This window comes from Aquarana catesbeiana, linkage group LG08 (genome assembly GCF_042186555.1).
Source record: "Aquarana catesbeiana isolate 2022-GZ linkage group LG08, ASM4218655v1, whole genome shotgun sequence".
Lineage (NCBI taxonomy): Eukaryota > Metazoa > Chordata > Amphibia > Anura > Ranidae > Aquarana > Aquarana catesbeiana.
Window position 1 is genome coordinate 99787195 of NC_133331.1, and position 13607 is coordinate 99800801.

The following is a 13607-nucleotide window of genomic DNA, read 5'->3' on the forward strand; positions in this document are numbered from 1 at the left end:
CACCGCTCCAGTGTGAAAGCCTTTGGCTTTCACACTGGAGTGTGAGGAGCGACTCTTTCAGGGCGCTTTGCAGGCGCTATTTTTAGCGCTGTAGCACCTGCAAAGCGCCCCAGTGTGAAAGGGGTCTTACTGTAAATATGGGCTAATTGGCTCTTTACATTTTTTAAATAAAGTGCAGCTGATAATGCATAATACTTTTGTTTTGTTTATACTGGTTGTACAGAAGATGACCTAGAGATCGACATCTGTCCAACCAGCTTGCCCATAGATGGATCAAAAATTCAGCAGGACTCTACTGAACCGACCAAATTTCGATCCATCTATGACTGACTTTAGGCAGAGTTGCTGTAATGGTTAATCCACTGTGCTTCTAGCGGCTAACAAACAGTTCTCCACATTTAACACATAATAAAGTATTCTGAGTCTGAATAAATATGGGAGAATAAGAATGTCAACATTCAAAGTTTACAGTCACGCATTGCAAGGTACATTTTGCAATAACAACTTAAAATATATCTTCCCTTCCCCTCTCCACCATAAGATTGATCGATCTTACCATGATGTCTTATTTCATTAACACATGGCTTTGTAGGTGACAACTTCAACCCCTCTATGCTGCACATGAAAGCCTAAAATCATTTCAATGGGTTTTCTTATTACACTTAATATTAGATTGATCCGACTTTCAGTGCGATTCTGTGATGCTACATGGATATGGTTTGCATATTCTACGGGGCCAGAATCATGCTGGAATCACACCAAAATAGCACAGGACCCTTTTCCAAAATTGCGCCACGTTGATGTGAACAGGCACTATTGAAAACAATGTGATTTCCATTGTCGTGCGATCCTGTCCTACTCAAGTCACTTCTGAAATCGCAGCAGTGTGAACCAGGCCTTAGGCCCAGTTCACATCTCGCCTATTGTGGACTTGTGTTCCTGCCCGCCAGTTTTGTAGAGTAATGCACGTTTCCGCGTGTCACATATAGGGCAGCCCGTTCACTTGAATGGACAGCCTTGTGCGCATTTGTCGTAGCGAAGCAGCTCAGGGACAAAATGGTGGCCCTGAGCCAGGAAAGTTCTTACATGTGTGGTGAAATCGCACTGTGCTTGAGGTGCTATTAAGAATGAATAGCACCTAAAAAACCCATTGTTTGTTGTGATTTGGAATGTGGGCAGAATTGTGCCAATTCTGTCCGTGATTCCAAATCATTAAGTGTGAATGGGGCCTATATTTCAGGTAGGGTTGCCACCTGTCCGGGATACACCCGGACATTCCGGGTTTTGAATCCTGTGTCCGCGTTTCAGGCAGACTGGAACCCAGACACATTATTCTGACCGGCCTGTAGCTCCCCAAGTAACCAAGATAGTCATATACAAATCTGTTGCTGTCTGGGTTCAGGTTCGGTGTCACGGTGGGGGCTGGGCGATTATGTCAGCAAGAACAATTTGGCCACAGCCACTGTTGGCTGCATCACATTACTACACTGCTTCGGGTACCCAAGGGTCCCAGGCCACTAAAGTGTTCGGGTTTGGTTTGAAAAAAGGTGGCAACCCTATTTCCAGGCTATACTTTGTTTCAGTGCAAACAATTTGGTGATTTGGATGGAGTTCTTCACCTTGCAGGTGCATCAAGAACTATATGTAGTACCAGCGGGAGCCGCAGTGCTGCGTGGTGGCAGTAGAGAGCTCTCTGTCATATGATATGAAGACTTCGATCCCGATGGGCGGCTTGTTTACGGCACAGCTTCACTTATAGAAGCAAGCCGCTGCAAGTATGTATTCCATAATGGAGTACAAGGGACTGAGAAATGAGGCGAGGTGCGGCTACTGCCGCTCCCTCCATGGCAAAGCATCTCACGGTAGGTTTCTGCATTGCTGTCTATAAACAGGCCAGCTATAGGAGTCAGTACGAGCGAGGTCTCACTAAGAGCACAGCTTTGCCCTCACTCAACATGGCGCCTGCAAACTTGTGTTCCTGGTTAGGAGGAGCAATGATGGCGGGCCAGACTTCAGCAAGGAGCAATAGGGCGCATGCGTGTAGCCGGCTCGGCTGACGGACGGGGCAGGGAGCAAGATGGCGTCCGCCGGCGGTGGAGCCTTGAGTATCCTGGAGTACTTTGGTGGAGAGTCTGGGAACCGGTGCGGCTATTGTAAGAGTGAAGCCGGGAACGTGTCCCACGGTGAGGAAGCCTACGTCACTCCGCTCCCAGCATGCCTTGCAAGCCCTGGAGCTAGGGGGGCATCCTGGGACTTGTAGTTCACTGAAGGTGAAATGTTGCAGCCAGTGGCTTATGTGCCTGTGTGTTCTCCCTGATTGGGGTGTGACCTCTAATAATACCTTCATTATAATGGATCATACTAACCAAACTACTGTCTACTAACATCTCTTCCTTCTTTATATCAGAATCAGGAGAAGGCAAAGCTAGTCTTCTTTTCATTTTGGATAGAGTAAGGGAGGGATTTTACCCCCTCAGTGTGTGTGATTTTTTTTTTTTTTTTCATTTGTGCCCCATTGGGGAGATTGCCCTTCACTTCCTGTTCCATAACCAAAACAGGAAGTGAGGAAACCTTGGTTGTCCCCATTGTAAGCATTCTCCTCAATTGTTCTAATGGCAATCCAAAATTTGAGCTTTTCTTTCCCTTTGATGATAACGATAAACAGGATACATGTAGAACTCTCTTAACTCTCCCCTACTCCATCCAAAATATTTTATTTATTTTTTTATAAAGGAGAAGTGCACTGATCATTTTCACCCTAACCTAAACCACCCTCCCTCCCTCACTCTTCTACAGATGTATACATTATATTACCAAAAGTATTGGGACGTCTGCCTTTACACAGACAGGAACTTTAATGACATCCCAGTCTTAGTCCGTAGGGTTCAATATTGAGTTGGCCCACCCTTTGCAGCTTTAACAGCTTCAGCTCTTTTGGGAAGACTGTCCACAAAGTTTAGGAGTGTGTCTATGGGAATGTTTGATCATTCTTCCAGAAGAGTTGAAGCTGTTATAGCTGCAAAGGGTGGGCCAACTCCATATTGAACCCTACGGACTAAGACTGGGATGCCATTAAAGTTCCTGTCTGTGTAAAGGCAGATGTCCCAATACTTTTGGTAATATAGTGTACTTCCCAAGATCCACCGCCTGCAGCTTCTGGTGACTGTTTACATCCAGTGCTACTTTTTCTCCTTGATTTCCGTGTGTTAGGTGGCTGATTCCTGGGACCAAAACGGGAGCCATTTATTCTTTAAATTTGGTATTTTAATGTGATATCCAGTTTGAAACATTCAGAAAGTACGTTTTTATTCCTCTCCCCTAGAGGGTGCATTGTCAGACACTTGTGGTGCCTAAATTGGAGGGATTGTATTCTTTCCTCTGCAATGTAATATCTTGTGTGTCTTATTCATTTTTCACCACAAGATGGCATTCTGTGCAATATTCTTTGTCGGTTACCATTCTGTGTTTTTCATTGGCTTCTGGGGTTTCTCCCCGCCCTCAACAATCGTGGAGTATATAAGACGTAATGACTTATGGCCATTCTGTGCCCCAAATGTCGGTTCTGACGAAACGTGTGGGGACATCACCACACATTCATGGGGCCGCTGACAGAATTCTAGGAATTGTTTATTTGGCATTGATTACTGCTTATCCTTATAAAACCACAAATAAAGTGAAGCACTGTAAGTAAATAAAAATATCATATATATATATATATATATATATATATATATATATATATATATATATATATATATATATATATATGATATTTTTATTTACTTACAGTATATTTACTTATATATATATATACACTAGTGATACAAATGAATAGTGTAAAAATATATATGCCTTGTGATCTCATAACCTGTATAAAATCAAATGGGTAAACAAAGAAATACAATAAGTCCAAGTGTCATTATTAGTGCAGCAATAGTAAAAAAAAAAGTGTCCACCCTTTAAGCCAAATCCCATATGCTGCTAAAAATAAGCAATCCAAATCTTCCTTGTTTTTAACACACTTCTCCGTCAGTGCCCCCCCTCACCGGAACCCCCTGTGGGTGTCCTCTCACCTTATTGTACGGACTCTAATGATAACATAAGGGTCAGAAGTAGTTTGCACAAAAATAGATGCCAGCAAGGTTCCCGAGTCTTTAGACTGATCTCCTCCGCTCCTCCAGCGGGTATAATCCTGTAGGGGGAAAAAGAACAAATAGTGTCGACCGCTAAAATCATATTTACAGGTATTTATAAAAGAGATTCACTCACATATGAATCGGTAGAAATCGCATAAAATGATATTGGGTATTCCATGCACCAAACTCCATCAAAATGGCATCCTTGTCCCGCCCAGCATGATGACCTCACCACCTAACTGACACGTTGCACCAATCCTGGCTTTTTCAAAGGCTTCTTGGGGATTTTACGCTATTGGAGCTCTTTTTTATTTCTTCCCTTGAGACTGGTCTGCTGAGTACAACAGGATTGGAGGAGTGGCAGATTCTCTATCCTTGTAGTTCCCGCAGAGCAGTGTTTACATCTAGCTGACTTTTCATACTTGGGGGGGGGGGGGGGGGGGTCACAATATTTTGGGTAAGCCTTTTGTGTGTACCAAGGAGGAGTGGACACGTGGAGATTTATCTCTAAGTACTGACAGCCGCAATTTGCTTGATTTGCTTTCACATGTGCACTTATACTTTTTGTATGTCTTTTAACCCCTTCCCGCCGATTGTACGCACATCTGCGTACTCGGCTTTCGGGAGTTATACCGCGATGATGCCCGCTGCTGCAGGCATCATCCCGGTACCGTTGTTTCGAGCAGGCGATCGGCTATCCTTATATAACAACCGATGCGGCTAAAAGCCGCTCGGCTGTTATACCGGAGGAGCGGGAGGGGACGCCCCCCCTCCCGCCGCTCTTACCGGGCCTCCCGTGCGATCGGGAGGCCCGGTGTCCAATCGGCTGCCTCCGGCGGCTGTGGGCGGGCTGGAATGAAGCTGTGGGCGGCCTTGTTCCAGCCTTCTCAACGTAAACGCGGAAGCGTCGTCATGACGTCACTTTCCATTTACTCGGCTGCCAATGGCGTCGAATTTTAAAAAATACACAATATTCAGAATCGCCGTTTTCGGCGATCTGAATACTTTGAAGTGCAGAGGAGGGATCGGGGGTCTTTTAGACCCCCAATCCCTCCATAAAGAGTACCTGTCACCACCTATTACTGTCACAAGGGATGTTTACATTCCTTGTGACAGCAATAAAACTAAAAAAAAAACATTTTTTTTAAAACACAATTTATAAGTTATAAAAATTAAATAAAATAAATAATAAAAAAAAAAAATTTAAAGCGCCCCCGTCCCCGCGAGCTCACACAGCGAAGAAAACGCATACGGAAGTCGCGCCCGCATATGTAAACGGTGTTCAAATCACACATGTGAGGTATCACCGCGATCGTCAGAGCAAGTGCAATAATTCTAGCCCTAGACCTCCTCTGTAACTCTAACCTGGTAACCGTAAAAAAAATTTAAAGCGTCGCCTATGGAAATTCATAGCTACCATAGTTTGTCGCCATTCCACGAGTGCGTGCAATTATAAAGCATGACATGTTTGGTATCTATTTACTCGGCGTAACATCATCTTTCACATTATACAAAAAAATTGGGGTAACTTTACTGTTTGGATTTTTTAAAATTTGTGGAAGTGTCCCTTTTCCAAAAATTTGCATTTAAAACACCGCTGCACAAATACCGTGTGATGTAAAATATTGCAACAATCTCCATTTTATTCTCTAGATTCTCTGCTAAAAAATACATATATATAATGTTTGGGGGTTCTAAGTAGTTTTCTAGCAAAAAATATGGATTTTAACTTGTAAACACCAATTTTCAAAAATAGGCTTAGTCATGAAAGGGTTAAATGTCACAGTTTTGGCACATTTCAAATTTATTCTCTGTTTATTTTTGGACTTATTGTTATTGATTATGTTAGCATTTTCTTGCACATTGATGTGATCAGAGTAATTCTCAAGGCATGTTTTCATCCAGTGCTGTGCCTGCATATTGCAGCCCTATAGACTTCTATGAGACCAGAGTAATGCACAGGCACAGCGCTGGATGTAAACAATCATCAGAGACTGCAGGCATCAGTACTCAGTAAGTATATATATCTGGGGGAGGATGGTTTAGGATCAGTGCACTTCTCCTTAAATTATAAATTACCTACAAGTGACACTAAATTCTGTTTTTTTTTTTTTTTTTTTTTTTTTTTTTTTTTTTTTAAAACCAGTACAATTGAATATTATATTGTGTTTATGGGCACTCAAATTCATTAAAGTGTATTTTTTTCCCAAAAGTATTGCGTTTGAAAAACTGTTGCCCAAATAAAGTGATAATTTTGGTGGTTATTTGTCTTGGCCAAAATTTACTTTAGGTCTTGCTCCACCCCAACCCCTCCCCAGAACATCAGAGGAAGTCTTGCTCTCTGTGGAAGCAGTGGTCTCTCTCTGCAGAGGTTAGACATACCCCATTTGAGTCAAAGCTAGAACTCTCCAATCAGCAGGGAGCATGAACTGACTGCTAAGGTATAGGAATGACAGGGTAGGGGGGAGTGTTGGGCGCCTTCTATATAGAATGCTGGCAGGGGACACTTGTGCTTCCACAGTAAAAACAAACTTTAAGACTTTCCACACCTTTTTGTTTAGATGCTCCTGGAATGTATTTGGCGATTTAAGGGCTCATTAACACTATCAAGCTGCGCTAAATGCATAGCCGTTGGTGTGAGCTGGAAGGAACAGTGCCAATTAATCGATCCTGAGGCACTCCACACTTTACTTTTCTTCTTCTTTTTTTTTTTTTTGTTTAGAATTTTATTGAAATGTCACAAGTGACATTTTATTTAATTCCGTTCTTTGCAGCGGTAGTTTGTGCACAACATGCTGTGCTAAAAAATAGTGCATGCCTGTAATTTTTTCAGTGCACATTACCGCATTGCAGTGGTTTGAACTGACTTCATAGAAAACAAATGACCTTGTCTTTGCACTGGGACAACCCAACACAAATGGTGTGGAAAGGCACATAAACTTTAATAGGAGCTGTTACGTTCTTACTTTCTACCCAGAGCGATCTCTCCTTGGGTCCAGCTGAGCTGCTCATTTCCTGCTATTTTTTGGATTCTATATGAGGCCTTGCGGAGATCTCAACTTTGCCTGGCCCATATCCTAAAATAGAAGGAATCAATAGGCCAGTTTAACCCTATGGATAACAGTATGTAGCATCTCGTATAACATATACCTGTTAGGAAAATGTGGCAGATTTTAAGTTTAGTTCCACTCTGAGAACTTCTGTTAAGTTTGTTGTATTTTATAATTTGGGTGCATACAGTGCCTTGAATAAGTATTCATATCCCTTGAAATTTTCCACATTTTGCAATGTTACAACCAAAAATGTAAATGTATTTTATGTGATAGACCAACACAAAGTGGCACATAATTGTGAAGTGGAAGGAAAATGATAAATGGTTTTCAACATTTTTTTACAAATAAAATCTAAAAAGTGTGGCGTGCATTTGTATTCAACCCCCGTGAGTCAATACTTTGTAGAACTACCTTTCCCTGTAATTACAGCTGCAAGTCTTTTTCTGGGGATGTCTCTATCAGCTTTGCACATCTAGAGAGTGACCTTTTCTCTCATTCTTCTTTGCAAAATAGCTCAAGCTCTGTCAGATTGGATGGAGAGCGTCTGCGAACAGCAATTTTCAAGTCTTGCCACAGATTCTCAATTGGATTCGGGTCTGCACTTTGACTGGGCCATTCTAACTCATTATTATGCTTTGATCTAAACTATTTGATTGTAGCTCTGGCTGTATGTTTAGGGTAGTTGTCCTGTTGGAAGGTGAACCTCCGCCCCAGTCTCAAGTCTTTTGCAGACTCTTTAACAGGTTTTCTTCTAAGATTGTCCTGTATTTGGCTCCATCCATCTTCCCATCAACTCTTACCAGCTTCCCTGTCCCTGCTGAAGAAAAACATCACCACATGATGCTACCACCACCATGGTTCAGGGTGATGTGCAGTGTTAAAGTTTTTTCTTTTTTTTGGTCTCATCTGACCAGAGCACCTCCCTCCACATGTTTGCTGTGTCCCCCACATGGCTTCTCACAAACTGCAAATGGGACTTCTTATGGCTTTCTTTCAACAATGACTTTCTTCTTTCCACTGTTCTATAAAGGCCAGATTTGTGGAGTGCACGACTAATAGTTGTCCTGTGGACAGATTCTCCCACCTGAGCTGTGGATCTCTGCAGCCTCTCCAGAGTTACCATGGGCCTCTTGTCTGCTTCTCTGATTAATGCTCTCCTTGACCGGCCTGTCCGTTTAGGTGGATGACCATGTCTTGGTAGGTTTGCAGTTGTGCCATACTCTTTACATTTTCAGATGATGGATTGAACAGTGCTCCATGAGATGTTCAAAGCTTGGGATATTTTTTTATAACCTGACCCTGCTTTAAACTTCTCAACAACTTTATCCCTGACCTGTCTGGTGTGTTCCTTGGCCTTCATGATTCTGTTTGTTCACTAAGGTTCTCTAACAAACCTCCTGAGGTCTTCACAGAACAGCTGTATATATACTAAGCCCCGCTTCACACGGGCGACTTGTCAGGCAACTTAGCCGCCTGACAAGTCGTGTCCCGTTCTGTACTACGGAACCATCCTAATAGGTGTGACGCAAGTCGCTCTGACTTAGAAAAAGGTTCCTGTACTATTTTTGGGGTGACTTGCATTGACTTCTATACAGAAGTCGTTTTGCAAGTCGCCGCTGAAGTTGTGTGCAGGTCGCCTCTGTGAGTCAGCCTGCAAGTCGTGTTGCCCCTGTGTGAACCGGCAGTGAGAGCAATTGCACACAGGTGGACTATTTACTAATTAGGTGACTTCTGAAGGCAATTGGTTCCACTAGACTTTAGTTAGGGGTATCGGAGTAAAGGGGGCTGAATACAAATGCACACCACACTTTTCACATATTTGTTTGTAAAAATTTTTAAAAACCGTTTATCATTTTCCTTCCACTTCACAAACTATATGACACTTTGTGTTGGTCTATCACATAAAATCCCAATAAAATACATTTACGTTTTTGGTTGTAACATGACAAAATGTGGAAAACTTCAGTGCCTTGAAAAGGTATTCATACCCTTTGAAGTATAAGGCCTCATACACACGGACCTTTAGCTGCTCCTGCGTAAAAAAAATCTGCTTGGGGAACCGCGCACATGTGCCGCGTACAGCCGCCAGTACAAGCGAATGGCGGTACACAGCTGTTCTGGTAAACGCAGATTGCTCCTGCATCATTTACCAGCATGTCACTTTCTCATTTGTGGGCAAACGCTTATATAGAAGCAATTGGCATTTACCTGAGCAAGGCCACATGTAGCTAATTACTTGAATTGACAGCTGTATGCAGTGCATGCGGCTGCTCAGGGTCATGAAAGAGAGTATTTTACACTTCAGGACACAGGAGCTGGTAAATGTCCGTGTGAATGAAGGTTGATATCATTTATTTTTGGTGCTGGTTTCTCGGATTTTTAGCACTGTGCATTGCTTCAATGCTTTTTTTATCTATTTTACTGGAAGTATTGCAATGTTTTCCTTTATTTTGAAAGCTGCATCACTGATTGTCTTTTTATATAAAAATATTTATGTCTTGTCTGGACAAAAAAAAGAGAAGAATCTGAAACAAAGCCTCCCACAGAGCTCCGCAGGAGGATTTTGCCAGAAGGGGGCAAACTCTGCATAGTTAGGAATTCGCTCTCTATTATGGAAATCCATGTTTCTTGTGAATCAAGAGAACGAAGAACTGTCTGGGAAAAAAAGTTTCCCCGTCTTTAAACTGATATTTGCTTTCCAAGAAAATTCATTTGGCATATTGATTTAAATTTGTGTCAATAGACATAAGAAAGTAGTCTGAGGCTCGGTTCACACTGCTGTGACTTGGATCCGACTTCTGCACTACTTTGATCTGACTTTGACATGACTTCAATGCCACAGAGTGGAAAAGTCCTATCAAAGTCTGACTCCAAAGTTGTACTAAAAATTGCACGACTTTGGAGTCTGCTTAGTGTGAACCGAGCCTTAATCATGATTGGGTTGCTGGAAATTTTCTTTATAAATATACACAGTCATGGCCGAAATTGTTGGCACCCCAGAAATTTTTCCAGAAAATCAAGTATCTCTCTCAGAAAAGTATTGCAGTAACACATGTTTATTCCCTTTTGTGTGTATTGGAACAAAACAAAAAAAGGAGGAAAAAAAGCAAATTGGACATAATGTCACACAAAATTCCAAAAATGGGGTGGTCAAAATTCTTGGCACCCTTTCAAAACTGTGACTAAATAAGATTGTTTCAAGCATGTGATACTCCTTTAACCGGTTCAATACAGGGCATATTCACCCCCTTCCTTCCCTGGCCAATTTTTAGTTTTCAGCGCTTTCGCACTTTAAACGACAATTGTGCGGTCGTGCAACGTTGTACCCAAAAAAAAATTGACGTCCTTTTTTCCCCACAAATAGAGCTTTCTTTTGGTGGTATTTGATCGCCTCTGCGGTTTTTATTTTTTGCGCTATAAACAAAAGAAGAGCGACAATTTTGAAAAAAACACAATATTTTTTACTTTTTGCTATAATAAATATCCCAATTTTTTTTTTTTTTTTTTAATTTTTTTCCTCAGTTTCGGCCGATACGTATTCCTCTACATATTTTTGGTAAAAAAAAATTGCAATAAGCATATATTGATTGGTTTGCGCAAAAGTTATAGCGTCTACAAAATACGGGATAGATTTATGGCATTTTTTTAAAAAAAAAATTATTTATTTTTTTAGCGGCGATCGCGATTTTTTTTCTCGTGACTGCGACATTATGGCGGACACTTTTGACACATTTTTGGGACCATTCACATTTATACAGCGATCAATGCTATAAAATTGCATTGATTACTGTGTAAATGTGACAGGCAGTGAAGGGGTTAACCACTAGGGGGCGGGGAGGGGTTAATATGTTTCCTAGGGAATGCTTCTAACTGTAGGGGGAGGGGACGTACAAGGGGAGGAGACCGATCAGTGTTCCTCTGTTCTGGGAACACAGATCGCTCTCCTCTCACCTGACAGGCTGTGGATCTGTGTGTTTACACACACAGATCCACGGTCCGGCCCGGTTAACGGGCAATCGCGTGTGCCCGGCGGACATCGCGGCCGCCGGGCACACGCACCGGGTCCCGAGCAACGCGGCGGGCGCGCGCGCGCCCCCTAGACGGCCGGGAATCCAAGGACGTCATATGACGTCCACCCAGGATGGGAGATCCCATCCCAGGACGTCGTATGAATATATGTGGGTAGGGAAGTGGTTAAACTCACTTGGGACAAGTAACAGGTGTGGGCAATATGACAATCACAACTGAAAGCAGATAAAAAGGAGAGAAGTTCACTTACCCCCGGTTCACACAGGGGCAACTTGTCAGGCGACCTAGTCGCCTGACAAGTAGCGTCCCGTTCTGTGCAATGGAACCGTTCTAATCGGAGCAACGCAAGTCGCTCCGACTTAGAAAAAGGTTCCTATACAACTTTGGGGGCGACTTGCATTGACTTCTATACAGAAGTCGTTTTGCAAGTCGCCACTGATTTGTGTCCTGGGTCGCCTGAGGCAGTCGCGCTGTAAGTCGTGCTGCCTCAGTGTGAACCGACCTTTAGTCTTTGCATTGTGTGTGCCACATTAAGCATGGACAACAGAAAGAGGAGAAGAGAACTATCTGAGGACTTGAGAACCAAAATTGTGGAAAAATATCAACAATCTCAAGATTACAAGTCCATCTCCAGAGATCTAGATTTGCCTTTGTCCACAGTGCACAACATTATCAGGAAGTTTGCAACCCATGGCACTGTAGCTAATCTCTCTGGGCGTGGATGGAAGAGAAAAATTGATGAAAGGTTGCAACGCAGGATAGTCCCGATGGTGGATTAGCAGCCCCAAACAAGTTCCAAAGAAATTCAAGCTGTCCTGCAGGCTCAAGGAGCATCAGTGTCAGTGCGAACTATCCATCAACATTTAAATTAAATGAAACGCTATGGCAGGAGACCCAGGAGGACCCCACTGCTGACACAGAGACATAAAAAAAGCAAGAGTACAGTTTGCCAAAATCCTTCTGGGAAAACGTCTTTTGGATAGATGAGACCAAGATACAGCTTTTTGGTAAAGCACATCATTCTACTGTTTACCGAAAACGGAATCAGGCCTACAAAGAAAAGAACACAGTACCTACAGTGAAATGTGGTGGAGGTTCAATGATGTTTTGGGGTTGTTTTGCTGCCTCTGGGTGCCTTGAATGTGTGCAAGGCATCATGAAATCTGAGGATTACCAAAGGATTTTGGGTCGCACTGTAGAGTCCAGTGTCAGAAAGCTGGGTTTGCATCTGAGATCTTAGGTCTTCCAGCAGGACAATGACCCCAAACATACGTCAAAATGCACTCAGAAATGGATGGCAACAAAGCGCTGGAGAGTTCTAAAGTGGCCATCAATGAGTCCAGATCTAAATCCCATTGAACACCTGTGGAGAGATCTTAAAATTGCTGTTGGGAAAAGGCGCCCTTCCAGTAAGAGAGACCTGGAGCAGTTTGCAATGAAAGAGTGGTCCAAAATTCCGGGTGAGAGGTGTAAGAAGCTTATTGATGGCTATAGGAAGCGACTGATTTCAGTTATTTTTTCCAAAGAGTGTGCAACCAAATATTAAGTTAAGGGTGCCAAGAATTTTGACCAGCCCATTTTTGGAGTTTTGTGTGACATTATGTCCAATTTGCTTTTTTTCCTCCATTTTTTTGTTTCGTTCCAATACACACAAAGGGAATAAACATGTGTATAGCAAAACATGTGTTACTGCAATACTTTTCTGTGAGAAATACTTGATTTTCTGGGAAAATTTCTGGGGTGTCAACAATTTCGGCCATGACTGTATATGTATGTATGTTATATATATGTATGATATATATATATATATATATATATATATATATATATATATATATATATATATATATATATATATATATATATTTTTTTACTTAAACGCATGTTTGGATTGTCTGTGTATGCATGTTTTATGATTGCGGAAGTGATGGGAAGAGCAGCTGAGCAACTCTCTCTGGCCGTCTAAGGCTGGTTATAGACAGAATCTTGGCTGGTTCAGCAGGTATACAATGGCTCGGTGGGAGTGATTCCCCCGTCAACGCTGTATATCAGGCCTTAGGTTCGTTACATACCTATGCATTTTTTTTGTGCTTTTTGAAATCACTGCAGTTCATTTATATGGTTTCCTATGGGACACGTTCACATCTATGCTTTTTTTCAGCCGCTGTGTTTTTGGAAAGGGTCAGGGACTTTTTAAAATGGAAAATGGTGCTTTTTTGCTATTTTGGTTCCATAGACTCCAATGTTTTTATCTCTGTTTTACAGAGTTTTTTACATTTTTAATCTGCCCAACAACAAATTGGCCAAAAAACATAAGTGCAAATCGCGGTACTATCACGCATGCAAAAACGCACAGCAAAAATAACTGCAGAAACGATCAAAAGCAAAC

The 13607-nt window shown here is 42.2% G+C and overlaps 1 protein-coding gene across 4 annotated transcripts in view; it reads left to right on the plus strand.

Moving 5' to 3' along the window:
* Positions 1-1676: 1676 nt before the first annotated feature.
* Positions 1677-13607, plus strand: part of ATE1 (arginyltransferase 1) — a 154684-nt gene continuing 142753 nt past the window's right edge. The window contains exon 1 of one of the 4 annotated variants that reach the window (XM_073596226.1): positions 1677-1862. In XM_073596226.1, the coding sequence (XP_073452327.1) occupies positions 1778-1862 (85 nt within the window). In that variant the 5' untranslated portion in view covers positions 1677-1777. Of the gene's footprint in view, positions 1863-1989; positions 2184-13607 lie in introns of those variants that run through there. The other 3 variants (XM_073596225.1, XM_073596227.1, XM_073596224.1) reach the window with 3 other exon arrangements.